This window comes from Nannospalax galili, unplaced genomic scaffold (genome assembly GCF_000622305.1).
Source record: "Nannospalax galili isolate Female #2095 unplaced genomic scaffold, S.galili_v1.0 scaffold221, whole genome shotgun sequence".
NCBI lineage: Eukaryota > Metazoa > Chordata > Mammalia > Rodentia > Spalacidae > Nannospalax > Nannospalax galili.
In genome coordinates this window covers 525,791-543,584 of record NW_008344592.1, presented here as the reverse complement: position 1 = coordinate 543,584, position 17,794 = coordinate 525,791, and the positions used below count along the sequence as shown (strand labels likewise).

General features: G+C 37.5%; 1 protein-coding gene across 16 annotated transcripts in view; it reads left to right on the top strand.

The window, feature by feature from the left end:
- The window catches only part of Rbm39 (RNA binding motif protein 39), a 39,114-nt gene extending 22,036 nt beyond the window's left edge, over positions 1 to 17,078 (top strand). For 11 of the 16 annotated variants that reach the window (XM_017800028.1, XM_017800027.1, XM_029567198.1 and 8 more), the window contains 8 exons: positions 859 to 924; positions 4,274 to 4,478; positions 5,481 to 5,558; positions 10,170 to 10,220; positions 13,486 to 13,567; positions 15,106 to 15,211; positions 15,928 to 16,006; positions 16,143 to 17,073. In XM_017800028.1, the coding sequence (XP_017655517.1) occupies positions 859 to 924; positions 4,274 to 4,478; positions 5,481 to 5,558; positions 10,170 to 10,220; positions 13,486 to 13,567; positions 15,106 to 15,211; positions 15,928 to 16,006; positions 16,143 to 16,243 (768 nt within the window). In that variant the 3' untranslated portion in view covers positions 16,244 to 17,073. Of the gene's footprint in view, positions 1 to 858; positions 925 to 4,273; positions 4,479 to 5,480; positions 5,559 to 10,169; positions 10,221 to 13,485; positions 13,568 to 15,105; positions 15,212 to 15,927; positions 16,007 to 16,142 lie in introns of all 16 variants that reach the window. The other 5 variants (XM_029567204.1, XM_029567197.1, XM_008840764.2 and 2 more) reach the window with 4 other exon arrangements.
- Positions 17,079 to 17,794: the final 716 nt, after the last annotated feature.

Here is a 17,794-nt window from a genome sequence, read left to right as displayed (position 1 = left end):
ATAGGTATATTGAAGTCTTCTTCTGATTCTGTTGTTGTTGCTAAAAAATCATTAATGTCTGAATCATGAATTGAAGATTCATCATCTGAATCTTCGAGTGTCAAATCGAAAGTTATTCTTTTATTCCATGGGAAGTCGTTCCACTCTCCTCTGAGTTGGTTTTTAAGGTGGGTGCACTTACCTACACACAGGCATACGTATGTATAAAATAAAAATAATAAATTAAAAAAACTCTTGTGCTCAACACAGGTTCACTTAGGTACATGCAGGCATTCACATAAAATAAAATTAATTTAAAAAATTTAAGAGGTTGTGTATGGTGTCCATGCCTTTAATCCTAGCACTTGGGAGGCAGAGGCAGGTAGGATCTGCATAGTGAGTTTCAGGCCAGCTGGGACTACAGAGAAACCCTGTCTCAAAAAGACAAAAAAAAAAAAAAAAAAAAAAAAAAAAAAAAAAAAATTGTAGTCCTGCAGAAGATTTTATTTGGGAAGAATTGTGGTGTCTTCATTTCTTCTCCATAAGGGAAGGGAAAAGAGTTTATATATACTAGATTTTGATTTTTTTGTTTTTTTTTTTAATTTTATCATTTTTATTTTGTGTGTATGAGTGTATTGCCTGTAGGTATGTAAGTACACCCGTGTCGTGCAATGCTCATGGGACAGAAGATGCCGACAGATCCCCTGGAACTGGAGTTATGGACAGTTAGCTGCTATGTGGGTGCTGGGATTCAAACCTGGGTCTTCTGCAAGAACAACCAATGTTCTTAACTGCTGAACCATCTTTCTAGCCCCCCCCCTTTTTTTTAAGTTTCTCAGAAAAAATACTTTTGAGTAATTTATTTCTTTTATATTTTAGATTGAAAGTATCCAGCTCATGATGGATAGTGAAACAGGTCGATCTAAGGGATATGGATTTATTACAGTAAGTGTCTTAAGTAACAAGATAATTTTTGTGTTGCAATAAAACTATATGACTTTTGGATTATTGGGGAAGAGCCATGGTTCAAGTGGTTTAAATTAATTTGCAAATAATAGCCATTACTTCTTTGAGGCTGGGTTTTTCTATATAGTCTTTGCTGTTTGTTACTTTGGCTGTGGCTTGCTTTGAACTAAGGGCAATCCTGTCTGTTTTCTGAGTGAATAGTGATGTTACGGGTTACTATTCTAGCTATCATTCTTGATAAGTTAGGTATGTTCATCATATCTGAAGTTTCATATAGCTATTTCCTGATAATTCCATACGCAGTGCTTAATATATAGTCAGTTTGCAATGTCATCTTGTCAGATAAGTTAAAGGGTACTGGGATTTTAAACAGTTAAAATGAAGGTCTTCTCAAAGTATGTTTTATTTAATTCCTTATTCCCTCCCCTCCCCCAATTTTTTTGATAGTACCTATCGCATGTTGGTGATCTTATTGACTCAAACTCCTGAATCCTAGAATTACAGACATGAGCCACCACAACATCACCCTTCAAATATAAATGTACATACCTTATTCAATTAAAGGTGTTAGTGGCTAACCATGGCAACTTAATAGATTATGGAGTAATTTCTTATTTTACTGTAAATAGATCTGCCTTAATCACCTCCCCTTTGGTTCTAGAATCAATCCCAGGGTCTCATACATGCTGGACAAATGCTTACCACTTGTCTTCTCTTTTACCCTTTCCTTCTTAAAAGTAATTTTGCAAGACTTTTTGGCACATGCCTTTAATCTCAGCAGAGAAGTAGGTGGATCTCTGAGCTTGAGGCCAGCCTTGTCTACCTATCTAGGGCAGCTGGGGCTACAGGGGGAACCTGTCTTAAATAACAACAAAAAAAGTAGTTATTTTATTGTCGCAAATTTTCAAATATATGATCTTACTACATACTTAAACCATTTTAAGACCCAAGGCAGATATTTTTACTTACAACACATATTTATTTTAATCAGATAATTGAAATTATGTCTGTATTTCAGTAAAACATAATACTTCCTGTGATGATAAATACCGACTAGAGGAAGGAAGCTACTTCTAAAGTATAACTCAGCAAAATTTTTACTTTAACAGTAATATGGCAATTATCTTTTTCCTAAAGACTACTTACATTTATTGTTATGCTAAAGCCAGATGTTTTATTTTTCCATTTTGAAATAGTTGCACAGCTTTGCACCATATTTGGCTAGAATTCTATTTCTGTCTGCACCTCTGAATTAAGAATTTGAATGATCAGAGCTCTGGGAATGTAGTTCAAATGGTCATTTGTTTGAACGAATTAAACCTTGGGTTCACCACTGAAGGAATTGGGTGTGGTTGTGCACACCTGTAATCCTGGCACAGAGGAGGTGGGGTAAGACCATTTATTAAAAAAATAAAAGGTGGGGCTGAAGAGATGGCTCAGTTAAGAGCACTGACTGCTCTTGAAGAGGACCTGAGTTCGATTCCTAGCACCCACATGGTGGCTACGAACCATTCTTAACTCCAATTCCAGGGGAATTCAAAGGCCTCTTCTGACCTCTGTGGCATTGCATGACACGGGTACACTTCACATACATGCAGACAATACACTCATACACATAAAATAAAAATAACAAAATGCTTTTTAAAAAAGGTATCAAGAGTTCCTTGAGGCAACAAGATTTTATTTAAGAGAATTATGGTGTGGTCTGAAAAGAGAAAAATTTTCCTGGGGTGATAGCCTACTTTAAGGCAGTTGGCTAGGAGAGGGAAAATTGTCTCAAACTGGGAAAATGAGGTATCTCGAGGATATGAGGGGAGGAAAAGCACCCTAGGCACATTTACTGGATGGAGAAGGATGTGCCCTAGCACTTTAATACCTGAGTTTTCAGGTCCTTCTTCTGGGGCGATTGCCTTTCACATTGAGACAGGGTCTTCACTTCTCCAATATCCCCAGAATCAGTTATGAGTGCTACATCCAGGAAATAACCATGCCTCTGTGATTTAACTTTTTTTGGGGGTGGGGTGAGGTGAGACAGTTCTCCTGTAGCCTCAGCTGGCTTGGAACACTGTAGACCAGGCTGACCTTGAAATCACAAGCGATCCGCGGGCCTCTGCCTCCCCAGTGCTGGGACTAGGAGTGCGCCACCATGCCTGGCCATATTTGCTTATTTTTATTTTATGGGTAGAGATGGTTTATCTATAAGTATGTCAGAGTGTACCACTTGCATGCAATGCCTGCAGGTGCCATAAAAGGATTGGATCCCCTTGAATTGGCGTTACAAGGAGTTTAGCTGCCATTTGGGTGCTGGGAACTGAACCTGGGTCCATAGGAAGAGGGACCAATGAACCATCTCTCTCAGCCTCTGGGATTTAACATTTCCTGAAGATCATAGGTCTCATGAAACCTGCCACCACCCTGTAGCTTGCTGGCTTGTCTTTAGGGTGATAGGGAAATTAAGTCTGATTAGCTCCATGCACTTAACAAAAGGAAAAATAAAGAACTTTGACATAAATTATTAAGATAGGACCCAACATTGGTTTCAGAATTACTAGTAAGCTGGGTTTCATGGCTCACGGGTGTCAGTACTTTTGTGCACTGATGGAGGAGAATTGCCTATGTTCAAAGCCAACCTATGTTACATTGTGAATTGGACAGATTTTAATTTTCCGGGACTGAGTTCTTTCATGAGGAGCAGAGGTAGCACCTTATGTTTATCCGAGCACATTGGAAAGGATTTTAGTATTTGAAAAAAATTATTTAATTGTTAGAAAGATCCTATGTTCCCAAATACTGATATATCAAGGTAAAATATTAAAACCTTTGTGCATTTGTAGTCTGATTATCCATGCATACTAATAACCATTAACATTTTTGTACTTTCTCATCCATCCTAGAGTCATGCATATTTAGATTTACAAAAGTAGTAGTAGAGGTATAAATGTAAATTAATATATTGTAACAGGAAGGAAGGGGTCAGTTGAGAGTCAATGTCCTGGTGGGACCTCCTGCAGCTATGGGAAGGCCAGGCCACTACCAGACAGGTTCTCACATGATTTCTTGACACCAAAAAAGTACTTGTCCAAGCCTTGTTCTGGATGATTAACTAGGACCTTGTCATTGTGGGCCATTTTTATAGCCTAAGCCCCAGCCCTGCTTCTCAGTTGTGGAAGAAATCCATGGGTACTGGGCTAGTGTCATGTAAGGACTTTGCAACTTTTCTATGATGTATGTCATTGGAGCTCTCTGTAGTGGTTAGCAGTGAAATTTTCATTAAATGTAAAATAAAATAAAATAAAATAATATATTGTAACTCTGTATCCCATTTTAGTTTTCTGACTCAGAATGTGCCAAAAAGGCTTTGGAGCAGCTTAATGGATTTGAATTAGCTGGAAGGCCAATGAAAGTTGGTCATGTTACTGAAAGAACTGATGCTTCTAGTGCTAGTTCATTTTTGGACAGTGATGAATTGGAAAGGACTGGAATTGATTTGGGAACAACTGGTCGTCTTCAATTAATGGCAAGACTGGCAGAGGGTAAGTTTTTCTATTTGTTTGTCCTGCATATGGTGGTGAAAAAGAAAGGTAACCACAAACTGAGAAATGGAAAAAAGATTATGTTGGGATTCACGTTAATCTTTGACAGTATATTGTAATCTTTTATTTGTATCTTAGGGGTATGAGTGTGTTGCTTGCATGTATATAAATGCTCCATGCTTGTAGTACATGAGGAAGCTAGAAGAGTGTGGAACTTTACAGAGGCATTGTCAGCTGCTATGTGGATGTCCTCTGAAAGAGTAGAAAGTTCTTAACCTGAGCCACACATTGTAAACTGAAAAGTGCTTTTTATTGAAGTTTTCAATGGAAGTACTACAATGTATTTGAGTTTTGTATATTACCATGCTTTAGAGGAAATGAAATTATTTTACCTTGTCATCTATAATTTGATTTATTATTACTACATTTTTTTGTGTGTATTGTAATAAAGTCAAATTTCCTTCTGTGAGGCGCGCTGCAACCCTCTCTCCCTACGTTGTACTTAACAAAAACTACAGTTTAAAGAATAAAGATATTCACTTGGGCTTGCCAACAAAGCTTATGCTGTCTGGGAGAGGGTTACTTATAAAGGCATGGAAGCCCATGGGCATTTTCCCCCACATCTTGGCTGAGCTTTCCAGACCCACCCACTGGCCCGAGATGGTGAAACTCCACTCTCCTCCCTGGCTTCTTTGTCTGTCCATAGACCCTCCCCCTTATGTACTGAAGTTGACTGATTGGGTGGGAAGGGGTGACTGTCTCCTTCCCTTCATCCATTTTAGGGTTGAGACCCCTGCTAGTTCTTTTGGAGGACACACCTATCAACATGTGTCTTTATGGGGAGCAGCCCACATGTATGAAGATCAGAACAACTTGGGGGAGTGGTTTTCAGGTCATGAGACTTGGTGCAGGCACCTTTATTACAGAGCCATCTTACTGCCCAATGTAGTGAGGTTGCTGTGGTAGAATATATCCACAAAACTTAGACTTACTCTTTCACAGGTACAGGTTTGCAGATTCCACCAGCAGCACAGCAAGCTTTACAAATGAGTGGCTCTTTGGCATTTGGTGCTGTGGCAGGTAGGAATTGAATCTTTTCTAATTTGAAATCATTGTTTTTTCATCTAATTCGAAAATACTCCAAATTTTTTGCATTGCAAAGGACTAACTGAGAATTCAATTCATCAAGTACTTTTAGCATCTAAACACTTGAAGTTTAGATTTAGGATATAGCTATCTACTAGTCAGAATATTCTGTGAGACTTTCTGAAATCCACATTGTAATTTTTAGTTTGCGTTGGTCAAAATTGAAGATCACAAGTATATTTTTTGGAAGAAAAAAATGATTTTGGTTATATTTTCAGAAAACATCCTATGTGCCTTAAATCAAGATATGTCTAAAACAATTGCATTATGAAGAGCACAGTGAAAGCTATTTAGTTTTGTTTCCTGTTGGCTGTGACAAAGTACTCTGACAAGCAGTTTAGGAGACAAAGGCTTTATTTAGCTCAGGTTATCCTAGCAGGGAGGTCACAGCTCAAGGTAGCTGTTCATCTTACTAGACATAGTCAAGAAGAGACCAGGGAATGCATGCATGCCAATGCCCAGATTTTTTCCCCCTTTTCATTCATTCCTATGGCCCAGGCACAGCTGACAATCTGAGTGGGTTTTCTTACTCAGTTAAGACAGTTCTTATTGAGTTCTTACAGGTGATTATCTATTTTCGTCAAGTGGACAGTCAGAACTCTGTTTGCCTTCCTAAATAGTATGAATACCTTTGAGTTGGAGAATAAATTTGAGAAAAGAAAAACTGAGAGACATGTTTTTGTGTTAGTTTAATAGATAATAGTTTTTGATACTTTGCCTAATCCTCTAAAAATAGAGGACTTGTCTAATCATATGACTTTGAAATATGATTGTGGTTTCTCTTGAATTCCTGACAATCATAGAAGTATAATGATTTTAAGGAAAGAAAATTGAGGGATTTGTGCAAGTAACATTTGATAACTCCCCCAAATACCTGTTGTTTAATTATTTTGAATTTTTAAATACTAGCTTTAAAATCTTTACAGTAAATTAATAGTATGTGTTCTGTAATTGAAGACATTGAGGTAAACTTATTTCCAAAACATCCCCTTTTTTTTGTTTTAACTTTTTTTTTTCCTGAATATTGTTGCTTTGCTACTTCAGGTCAAATTTTAATAATAATGAAAGAAACGCTTGATAGTTAATCATCCTCTAGGTATTGCATTAGAGTTTAGATTTATTCCTTGCTTTAATAAGAGTGATACAGTGGTAAGTTTGACATGGTGGCTGAAAAATCTGTACATCTTGACTTGCCTTGAGTTTGAGGCTCTCCTGGAATAATGAGTTCCAAACCAGTCTAATGTATACCATGAAACTCTTAAGTAAATAAGCATTCCTGTATCCTGAATATTGTATCAAATATGCTGGTGTTATTTTCTAAACAATATTTTCAGCTAATTGAAAATTGTGTTAGAGGCAGGGAGATTTCTGTGAGGTGAAGGCCAGTCTGGTCTCCAGGCCAGCAAGAGCTACAGGAAGAAACTTATCGCAAAAAAAAAAAAAAAAAATTAGCTGGACATGGTGATTCATGCCTGTAGTCCTAGCACTTGGGAAGTACAGGCAAGTACAGGCAGGTAGATCGGTGAGTTGGAGGCCAGCCTGGTCTACATGATGAGTTCCAGGCCAGCTGGACTACAGGAAGACCCTGTTTCAAAAAGACAAAGAAATAAATTAAGTTAAAAAATTTTCAGTGTTAAGCAATCTCACCATCAGTTACTATTTCTTAGATGAAGAACGTATTTCTGGGTATTCAGTAGTTGATGTGAAGTAAACTGATTGTGACCAACTGACATCTAAAGATCCATATGAGTTCCTAGATACTGCAACCATATTTATGTTTTGTTACAGTCTCATGTTTAGTGATCAGTGATGTGATTTTGGTTTGTTTGTTTGTTTGGTCTTTGATGCAGGGTCTCCCTGTAGCCCCAGCTGTCCTGGAACTCACTATGTAGACCAGGCTGGCCTTGAACTCAACAAAGATCTGGCTACTTTTGCCTCCCACGTGCTGAGGTTAAAGGTGTGCACAGTGATGTGATGTGTTTTGTTTTGTTTTGTTGGCCTTTTTGAGACAGGGTTTCTCTGTAGCCCCAGCTGGCCTGGAACTCACTATGTAGACCAAGCTGGCCTCGAACTCACAGAGTTCCCAAGTTCTGGGATTAAAGGCGTGAGCTACCATGCCCAGCTTTTTTATTTTTTAAAGGTTGCCTTTTTAAAAAAGCTTCTCAAATTATTTGGGGTTTCGGTGGCATATACCTTTAATCCCAACACTCAGGCAGAGGCAGGTGGATCTCTGTGAGTTCAAGGCCAGCCTGGCAGCTTGGTTTACATAGTGAGTGTCAAGCCAGCTAGGGCTACAAGGAGACCCTATTTCAGTAAGACCAAAAAAAATAAAAATAGAAAGAATGCTTCTCAAATTACTACTGAGTTTATTCTCAATATAAAATATTTTTTTCCTACACTTAAATATTAGGTTAATGCTTATATTTGTCCCAGTGTTTATTAGGAAAATGCCATATACCTTTATGTGTATGATTGCTGGTCCTGCAACTATTCAAGTTCACACATGTTGTGTGGTACCCTTGGAGGACAGAAGGACATCACAACCCTTGGAACTGGAGTTACTGATATTTGTTAGCCAGTCAGTATGTAGATGCTGAGAATCAAACCCAGAGTCTGCAAGGGCAACCAGTGGTTTTAGCTGCTGAGTCAGCTGTTCAGTCCCTCAATAACTTTTTAACTTTTTTTTCCTGGTCTTTTTGAGACAGGGTCTCTGGAGTCCCACCTAGCCTGGAACTCACTATGTAGACCAGGCCAGCCTTGAATACACAGAGATCCACCTGCCTATGCCTCCCAAGGCCTGGGATTAAAGGTCTGTACCACCATACCCATCTTTAATTTTATCAAGTGCTTGGTTCTTACGTGTGGATTTCAGAGATCAACTTAAGCAACCTGATTCTTCTCACCATGTACATCTTATTGGCCTTAATAGCCACTATTTTTGAGACAGGTTCTTTTCCCGGTTCTTCCAGTACTATCTTTACAGTCCCAAACCCACAGCAATCCACTTTCTTCATCCTGCCACCCTGGCTTGCCATATTTCATAGTTTTTTTGTTTGTTTGTTTAATAGAGTGCTTCCTTCTTTTTTCTTTAGGTGGAGTATATAGTAGGAGATGAGTCTGTCTTATGTATATAGCCCAGGTTGTCCTTGTACTCCTATGTAGCTGAGACTAGCCTTGAACTACTTACTCTCCCTCTACTCAGTGCTAGGATTTGAGGCATGCTCCCAACACTCTTAGCCTTTTCTAACTAATAATAGTCTTTATTGTAACATAGATACATTAGAAGTAGCCAGAAAAGTTTGTAAATCTCTTTACACATGTACATTTCCTCCCATTTTCAGTAAAAGGACAAATTATTTAAAGTTTACTGACAGTTTCTATGGTCATACCTTGTTCACTTGGTGTTTACCAATTACCTTCCCTTTGCTCATGGAAATTTGGGTTTTGAGCAGCTAGCATTCCCTATATTATATCCTAATGTATTTGGGGTATAGATCTGCTTACATATTTCTCAGTGCTTTATGTCCCCAACAGAAAATCCGTATAGATTAAGTAATGTTCTTATTTCTTGTCAAATTTTCTGCTCTTTTACTCTTACAGCTTTTGCTTAACAATATATTGGGCAAAAATTCCTATTCATTTATTTTCTTTGTTTTGATTATTGCACAGGCTCTCACTATGTAGACCAGGCTGGCCTGGAACTCCCAGAGATCCATCTGCTTCTGCCTCCCAAGTGTTGGGATTAAATGTGTACACTACTGTGTCCAGCTTTTTTTTTTTTGGTATATTTTTTAGACTGGGACTCCCTGTAAGCAGCCCCAGGATCTCACTGTAGACCAGGCTGGCCTCAGTCTTGGAAACATCAGCCTGCCTCTGCCTGGAATTAAAGGCATGTAGAACCCTGTGTAACAGACCTCCCCTGTTGTTTATTTCTAATACTATTTATAGTATCCTTAATACTCATTTTAGGCCAGAAAACTTTGGCCTTGATAAGATTGTCATGTGTAAAACCAGGAAATGCTAGAAAAATAATTTCACGTTCAAATAGTGTCTTTCTCAGTGGTTACTACTGAATTGGGAAATTATTTAACATGGTTGTGTCATTTTTATGTGTATGGTTGTAGGGTTTACAGTTTTATCTTAACCTTTTAAATTACTGAATGCTTACTCCCATTAATTTTAAAAGAAAATTCCGAAGTACTTGGAATTGAATTCTCAAAATCAGGGTTTTTCCACAGATTTTCTGACCGGTATGCTCCCCTTTCCCCATTTCCCATTATTTCCAGTTGGAAAGTATTGGTGATGGAAAGCATTTGCTATAGGCAGTAGTAGGAATAGGAAGAGAGTTATAAACATCTTGCTAGAATAAGAGGGGAAAACAGGCCCCAAAGCCTTGTTAATGAGGAATGGGGAAGGAGGTTTGGCTGCCAGGTTTTAATAAGTACATCTTAATAAACCCTGCTCATGTAGTCCTCTTTTATTAATGCTTTCCTGACATTTACCCTGTTAGTTGAGGCTCTTCATTGTTCCTGCACTGAGCTGTAGAATTCTCTTTTGTTATAGATTTGCAAACACGACTTTCCCAACAGACTGAAGGTGAGTTTTTTAATACGTTTTTAAAAAATTGTCTTTGAATAGAATTAAATGTAGGATATGATTTGTTGATAGAAGATTGGATCTAATTTTTTCATATGTATATTGTAAGGTACTTGAGAAGACCAAACCTTATTGCATTATAATAGACAAAGAAAATGAAAGTATCCATGTTGTTTTAGGTTGCTTAAAATTTTCAGCTTTGGACTTTAGCCTGTAGCCCAATGGTAGAATGGTGGCCTATGACAGTACTGTGTTTTTAACAGGAAAAGGAAACAAAAATTAACTAGGCAGGGTAGTGTGTGCCTTTAGTCTTAGCATGGCTATGTCTGAGATCCAGGCCAGTTGAGGCTACAGGAAGACCCTGTCTGAAATCCCAAACAAAAATAGAAATAAAACTAAAAAACTTTTTGCCGGGCATGGTGGTGCACGCCTTTAATCCCAGCACGTGGGAGGCAGAGGCAGGTGGATCTCTGAGTTCAAGGCCAGCCTGGTCTACATAGTGAGTTCCAGGACAGCTGGGGCTACAGGGAGACCCTGTCTCAAAAAAAAAAAAAAAAAAAAAATTTAAAACCTCATTTTAAAGTTTAAATTTTAAAACCTATTTCTTTAATGGTTTCATGGATATAAAACGTGAAATAGTCTGAGATTATATTTATAGTCAAGATGTTTAGACCATAGAGTCGAAACTGAATTTGTTATAGGCAGTGCAGTTCTGAATTTTTGATACCGTAATATTACTGATTTGTATTGTTCTAGCCACTACCATCAAGCCATGAGTAAGTTGCATGCACATTGAAATGATACAAAAGTGGACTCTAATTTAGTGTCTTTAATAATAAAGTCTCTATGGCAAAAAAAAAAAAAGCATCTTGCTGTTTCCATTGGATCCATCTTTATTGTGATGTTAATGTTTATATCAGAATGGTCCTATATAAAAATAATTAGTATGTTCTTTGATAATTGAGCTAAATTTTTTAAGTTTCTATAGCATACTATACAGTTGATTTTAATGCTTCATGAAAAAATAATGGAGAAATTTTTATTTGGCTTGTGCATGCTACATGGGTTGAGCCAAAAAATTCTATCGTAATTTGCTTGATGTTCACTAGTTTTCATAGTCAGTCGTAGAAGACTTGAGAAATGGGGTGGGAGAAGACAATCAGGTGTGGCATGTTGCCTTATTTCCAGCACTTGGGAGGCAGAGGCAGGTGCATTTCTGAGTTCAGTGGCTTCTGGGGCTACAGAAAGGCACTGTCTAAACACAAAAATGCACAATACTTTTTCTATGCATGCTTATATTTGTTTTATGATAAGCTATACATGTAGTGGTCTTTTCCTTAGTAATACTTTGTTGGTAGTGAAATTTAAAAGTTTTGTTTTTTTTTTCTGGTCAGCCCTAGCTGACCTGGAACTTGCTATGTAGACCAGGCTGGCCTGGAACTCACAGAGATCCGACTGATTCAGCCTCCCAAGTGTTGGGATTTAAAGGCATGTGTCACGGAGCCTGGCTAAATTTATTTATTTTTTTAATTCATTAAGGTGAGTTTTTAAGATGCCCTGGCTGTTCTTGATCTCGTGAGTTAAAGTAGTTCTATTTCAGGTTTTTCTAAGTAGCTAGTTGGGACTTATGGGCAGTTACCCACTTTGTCAGGTAACTTCCTCCAGTAGAATTTAATTTCTTTAGGGATATTTATATTCCTTTTAAAATCACTCAGTATATATTGGTCATCCCAGTAGAATTATGACATCATTTGTTACTGTAAGAAAATTATTTGTTTACTGAGGGCAATGAAGGAAAAGGCTTTTCAAATCTTCATGAAAGAAATTACCTTCTGTTGAAGGAAAAGCATTTGTAATTCTGTGAGGAACAGTCATTTTTTAATGGGGTGTTTCTTGCATAACCCTAAGTTTTGTTCAGTGGAATATTTCTGATGCTTCTTAAGGTGATTGTTCATTTTAATTACCACGATTTCTTAATGCATTATTTTATCCTTAGCTATTTGTTAAGCATTGGAATGAGATTTGGTCAGATAATATGATTACGGTGAGTTCTGTAATAGCTACTGTAATAGCTACTGGTATTATATTTGTAAATTGTATATAAAAAACATTGGAACAACTGGTGAAATTGGCTGAAAACAAGAAAAATTCAAAACAAAAAGAATACAGGAAAAAACCATTGGAAAACTATCTTGGAAAAGAGCTTTTAAAGTTAAATATTATAGTGTCCAGTATTTAAAATGTAATTGTAACAGATACGTTGTTTGTGTGTGTGCGCTTGTGTGTGTGCACGACTACCCGCTTATTGTGGTAAGAGAAAATCTTTTAAAGTGCTTATTTATTACATTTTCTTTGGATACCTTTGTGTCTTTTAAAAGTTTGTGATACTAAGGTTCATATATTTAAAAAAAAGTTGGGTGGGAGAGATGACTCAGTGGTTAAGAGCACTTAATACTTTTGTATAGAACCCAGTATCTTTTCTTAGAACCCACCTTGGTAGCTCACAGCTGTCTAACACCCACCCCTCTCTGACTTCCGTGGGCACTAGGCATGAATGTGGCAAATCCCTATAATGAAGGCAAAACACTTGATGCAGAAAATAAATCTTGAAACCAACAAATACAGAAGGGTCTTTTATTTGGTCTTTGTACCATTTTCTTTTTTACTTTTTATTACTTTTTCGATGTTTTTTTTTTTTAATGTCTTTTATTTTTTATTACTTTTTCGATGTTTTTTTTTTTAATGTCTTTTAAGAAACAGGATGCCAAGGAGCCAAGTCTAACCTTGAATTTACTTTATTGGCCTGGATGACATTAAACTTCTGATCCTCCTGTCTCTACCTCCCACTTGCTGGGATCACCAAACCCAATTTGTGCTGTGCTCAGTATCAAGCTAAGAGTTTTGTGCATGCTACACAAGCAGTCTAACAATTAAGCTATACCCCCAACTCCTGAAATTTTGAGGGGAAAATGTATTTGTAGTAATTTTGTTCACATTCTTTTTCTCTTGTAATTTTCTCTGTATATAGGTATACAGTGCATAATTTGTGTTGGCTTTTATAAGTAAAACTGATCATTTAGTCACATTTAGCAGAACATTTGTATTAAGTAAGGTGAATTGGTATAGTAAGTGATTATCTTCATATTGTTGAAATGATAATCTCTGCCATGGTAGGACAGGTTTTGTTGCTTTCATTTTTAGTTATTTTTCAGGGATAGTTAACACATTTTCCATGAAGCTAATTTCTTTTTTTCTTGTTTTTTAGCCTCTGCTTTAGCTGCAGCTGCATCTGTTCAACCACTAGCAACACAGTGTTTCCAACTCTCTAACATGTTCAATCCTCAAACGTAAGTAAGCTTTTGTTAAACTGGGATTAAAAGCTTTTGAAATTTTCTGTAATACGAAGTTTGTGTAACCAACTTTCCAAGTGCTGTATCACTGACAAAGATCCTCAGCCAGGGTGGGTTTTTTTTGTTGTTGTTGTTTTTTTCAATTTTCCATGTGTATGAGTGTTTCCTGCATGTATGTAAGTACACCATTCAGGTGCAGTGCCCATGGAGGCCTGAAGAGGGCAGTGGAATCTGTCGTACTGGAGTTTTTTTGTTTTTTGGTCTTTTTGAGACAGGGTCCTCCTGTAGTCCAAGTGTCCCTGGAACTCACTGTGTAGACTGGACAGGCCTGCCTCTGCCTCCCTGTTGGGATTAAAGGGATTTGCTATCACACCCAGCCCCCTGTAGTTGTTAGAGTCTCACTAGATTATCCCTTTCCTAGCTGGAACTCCCTCTGTAGACCAGGCTGGTCATTAGTTCAGAGATCTTCCCCTGCCTCTGCTTATCACCATCATGTACTTCAATTAAATGTGTGTGTCAGCACATCCTGTTCCAGCCTCTTTTTTTTTTTTTTCTTTTTCTTTTTTTGTATTCTTTGCCTGCATGTATGTAAGTGTACAATGCATGTGCCTGGTACCTTTGGAACCTGTTAAAGTGATCTCCCATGTGCTCATAACTGAACCTGGTTTAATGCAAGTGTTCTTAACTACTGAGCCATCTTTCCAACTCTTTCTGCTCTAGCCCTCTTTTTATTTCATTTTGAGAAAAGGGTCTTAGTGGGTTGTTAGGAACAGTCTTGGACTTGATCTATTTTCAGTTTACCTTCTCACCACTCTTGTTTTGATATTTATTAAACATTATCAGTCAAATATAATGATTTTCTTTTATTAATGTATGGTGTTGGTAGACATACTTTTGTGTGGGTTTATGCAGGTATATAAGCATACATGTGTGTATCTATGGTTGTAGAGGCCATCGGTCACCCTAAGGTGTGATTATTTGGGAGCTGTCTACTTTGGCTGTGTCATTTTGTTTTATTTGGCTTTTTTGAGATAGGGTCTCCCTGTAGCCCCAGCTGGTCTGGAACTTGTTATGTAAATCAGGGTGGCCTTGAATTTACTAAGATCCCGCATGCCTCTGCTTCCTGAGTGCTGAGACTAAAGGCATCCACCACCACTCCCGGCTTCATTTTTTTTGTTGTTTTTTTGAGACAGGGTCTCGTAGCACTGGAGCTTGCTGTATAGACCAAGCTGGCCTGTAATATACTTTCCATGTGTATGAGGCCCTAAGTTGGATCTTCATACCCATGTACAAAGCTTGGTTTCCACAAGCCCGTGTTGGGGAATAGGTAGAGACAGGTGAATCATTTGAGCTCATTGGCTCATCAGCTCAGTTGTAAAGATGAGTTCAGGTTCACTGTGAGACTTTGAAAAAGGTGGAGGGAATTGCAGGGAATAGCACTTGCTGTCAGCCCTTACTACCCTAGTACTTTTAAGTCTTGAATATAATTTCATTCTTTTTGTAGATTCTGATTAAAGTTTAATATTTTCTTACAGAGAAGAAGAAGTTGGATGGGATACAGAGATTAAAGATGATGTGATTGAAGAGTGTAATAAACATGGAGGTGTTATTCATATTTATGTTGACAAAAATTCAGCTCAGGTATTTGGAAATTTTGAACTAAACATTTTAAATATACTGTTCTGTGTCATATTGTTTACATATTTGGGGCATATCACGGACTTTTTTTTTTCTAAATGGAGCCTTGCATTGTAGCCCTAGACTGGCCTTGAGTTGAAACTAATCTGTCTCAGCCTCCTATGTACTGAAATTACATGCATGTGCCACTCTGCTGGCCTAGTGGTTATTTTTAAAAGGAACTTCAATGTGTTAGCTAAGAACCCCCTCCAAAATAAAAAGCTATTGCAAAACAATTCATTTGACAAAGGTTATTAGCATTACAGATCACTTCTTGGTAATATCCAGATGCTGGCATGAATTACATCCATCTTTATTCATATATTGCCTGCATGTATGGGAGTGCACCCATATCAGTGCAATGCCTTGGAGGTCAGAAGAGGGCTTTGGATTCCCCTGGAACTGGAGTTAAGAATAGTTCACAGCTGCCATGGGGGTGCTGGGAATCAAACCCAGGTCCTCTGCAAGAACAGCCAGTGCTCTCAACCTCTGAGACATGTCTCCAGCCTCTCCATCTTTATTCTTACCTTAGCTAAAAACCAAATAACATATGGTAATGCAAATATGGGCATATAGTCATTTTCAATAAAACTTAAGTGCATACACAGTATTTATTAGAATAAATATACAGAATATATATGTGTTCTGTACAACTTTTTTTAAACCTTTTTATCTTTTAGGGCAATGTATATGTGAAGTGCCCATCTATTGCTGCAGCTATTGCTGCTGTCAATGCATTACATGGCAGATGGTTTGCTGGTGAGTTTTTTTCTTCTTTTTTTTTTTTTTTTTTTTTTTTTTTTTTTTTTTTTTTTTGTTCTGTCCTTGCTACTAAACTCAATGTTTACATCAAGTGATTAAGATGCTAACCCAACTCTTGTCTTTTTTTCATCAGGTAAAATGATTACAGCAGCATATGTACCTCTTCCAACTTATCACAACCTCTTTCCTGATTCTATGACAGCAACACAACTACTGGTTCCAAGTAGACGATGAAGGAAGATATAGTCCCTTATGTACATAGCTTTTTTTTTCCTTGAGAATTCATCTTGAGCTATCTTTTATTTAGATAAAAATAAAGAGGCAAGGGTCTACTGTCATTTGTATACAACTCCTGTTACTTTGAAAAATAAAAATGTTAACAGGAATGCAGTGTGCTCATTCTCCCTTAACTAGCAAACCCCACTTTATGCAAAGTTCTCCTGCCTTTTTAAATGTTCATTTAGAAAATTACATTAAGAATCTATAGAATAGCTCTAGGGGGAACAAAATGTGCTTTATGTATAAAGGCAGACAGGTAATGTTTTAATATTTCGGAAGCCTAACTTTTTACACAGCAGTTAAATTTCACCTTTCACTCATGTATTTCGCTCATGGTTCAGCAAACATTTCTGGAATGAATACACATGCAGTGTATGAAAATTCTAGGCAGCTAAAGGGCTGTTTAGCATCTCACCTTGGTAAGAAAGGGAGACTTAAAATTATATTTCTTGATGGCAACTTTTCAATTAATGTATCTGTAAGTTTCTTTGTAAATACTGTGTGTTCTGGTGTGTCTTAAGATTCCAAACAAAATGATCCCTGCATTTCTGAGGATGTTTAGTAACAGTCTGGTAAGCAAAGCAGTCTGGGCAAGAGATAGGAAATGCAGAAATAGGTTTTGTCTGGTTGCATATCTTTGCTCTTTTTAAGCTCTGTGAGCTCTGAAATATATTTTTGGGTTACTTCAGTGTGTATGACAAGACAGCTTGATATTTCTATCAAATGACTTTCATATTGCAACAATCTTTGTAAGAACCACTCAAATAAAATTCTCTTAAAAAGGCCACAAATGTTCATTTTTCCAATGTTTTAATGTTAGAAACTCGAGCATAGGCTATAAGCTTTCATTTTGAGAGGGATCACCGTTACAGTCAGGGTTACTACAAACTGATCCTCCTGCTTCTGCCTTGGGATTGCTAAAGTCATAATAGATAATATACCACGTCTAGTATTTAGTAATACTAAAGAACTTGGCAGTGTAGGGGAAAAAATTCTTTTCCCCTACCTACCTGCTGTTGAGTTCAACCCAGGATTTTGTGCATGCTAGGTAAGTTGTCTACCATGGAATTGTGTCCCTTAGCCAAAGAATGTATGCTGCATGGGAAGCTTGCCCTCGTTTTATTCTTTTACTGAATTACCAATATAATATATTTTGGTGGTTAATGCATCAAAATGCTGGGGAAATTTTTACCTTGATTTTCAAATATGGATGTTTGATGTAGGTGGTCTTTGGGAATAAATGCTTCACTACTTTTTAAGACGAGTTCGGTCTTTTCCTAAGTGCTGTGTAACACGATTTTTGCTTGCGATGCTTTTGCTCTATTGAGGCATACTGGCCTGAACCTTTTTAGAGACAGAGTCTCACTGCTTCACTGACCATTACCTCACTGTGCTAGGACTGGCCATTAGACTTCATGCCTATTTGTGGTTTGGGTTAAATCTTGTTGAATAGTCACTATGGATCCTACTGGAACACTTAATTCTTAGTCTGTACCCTCTCCAGTT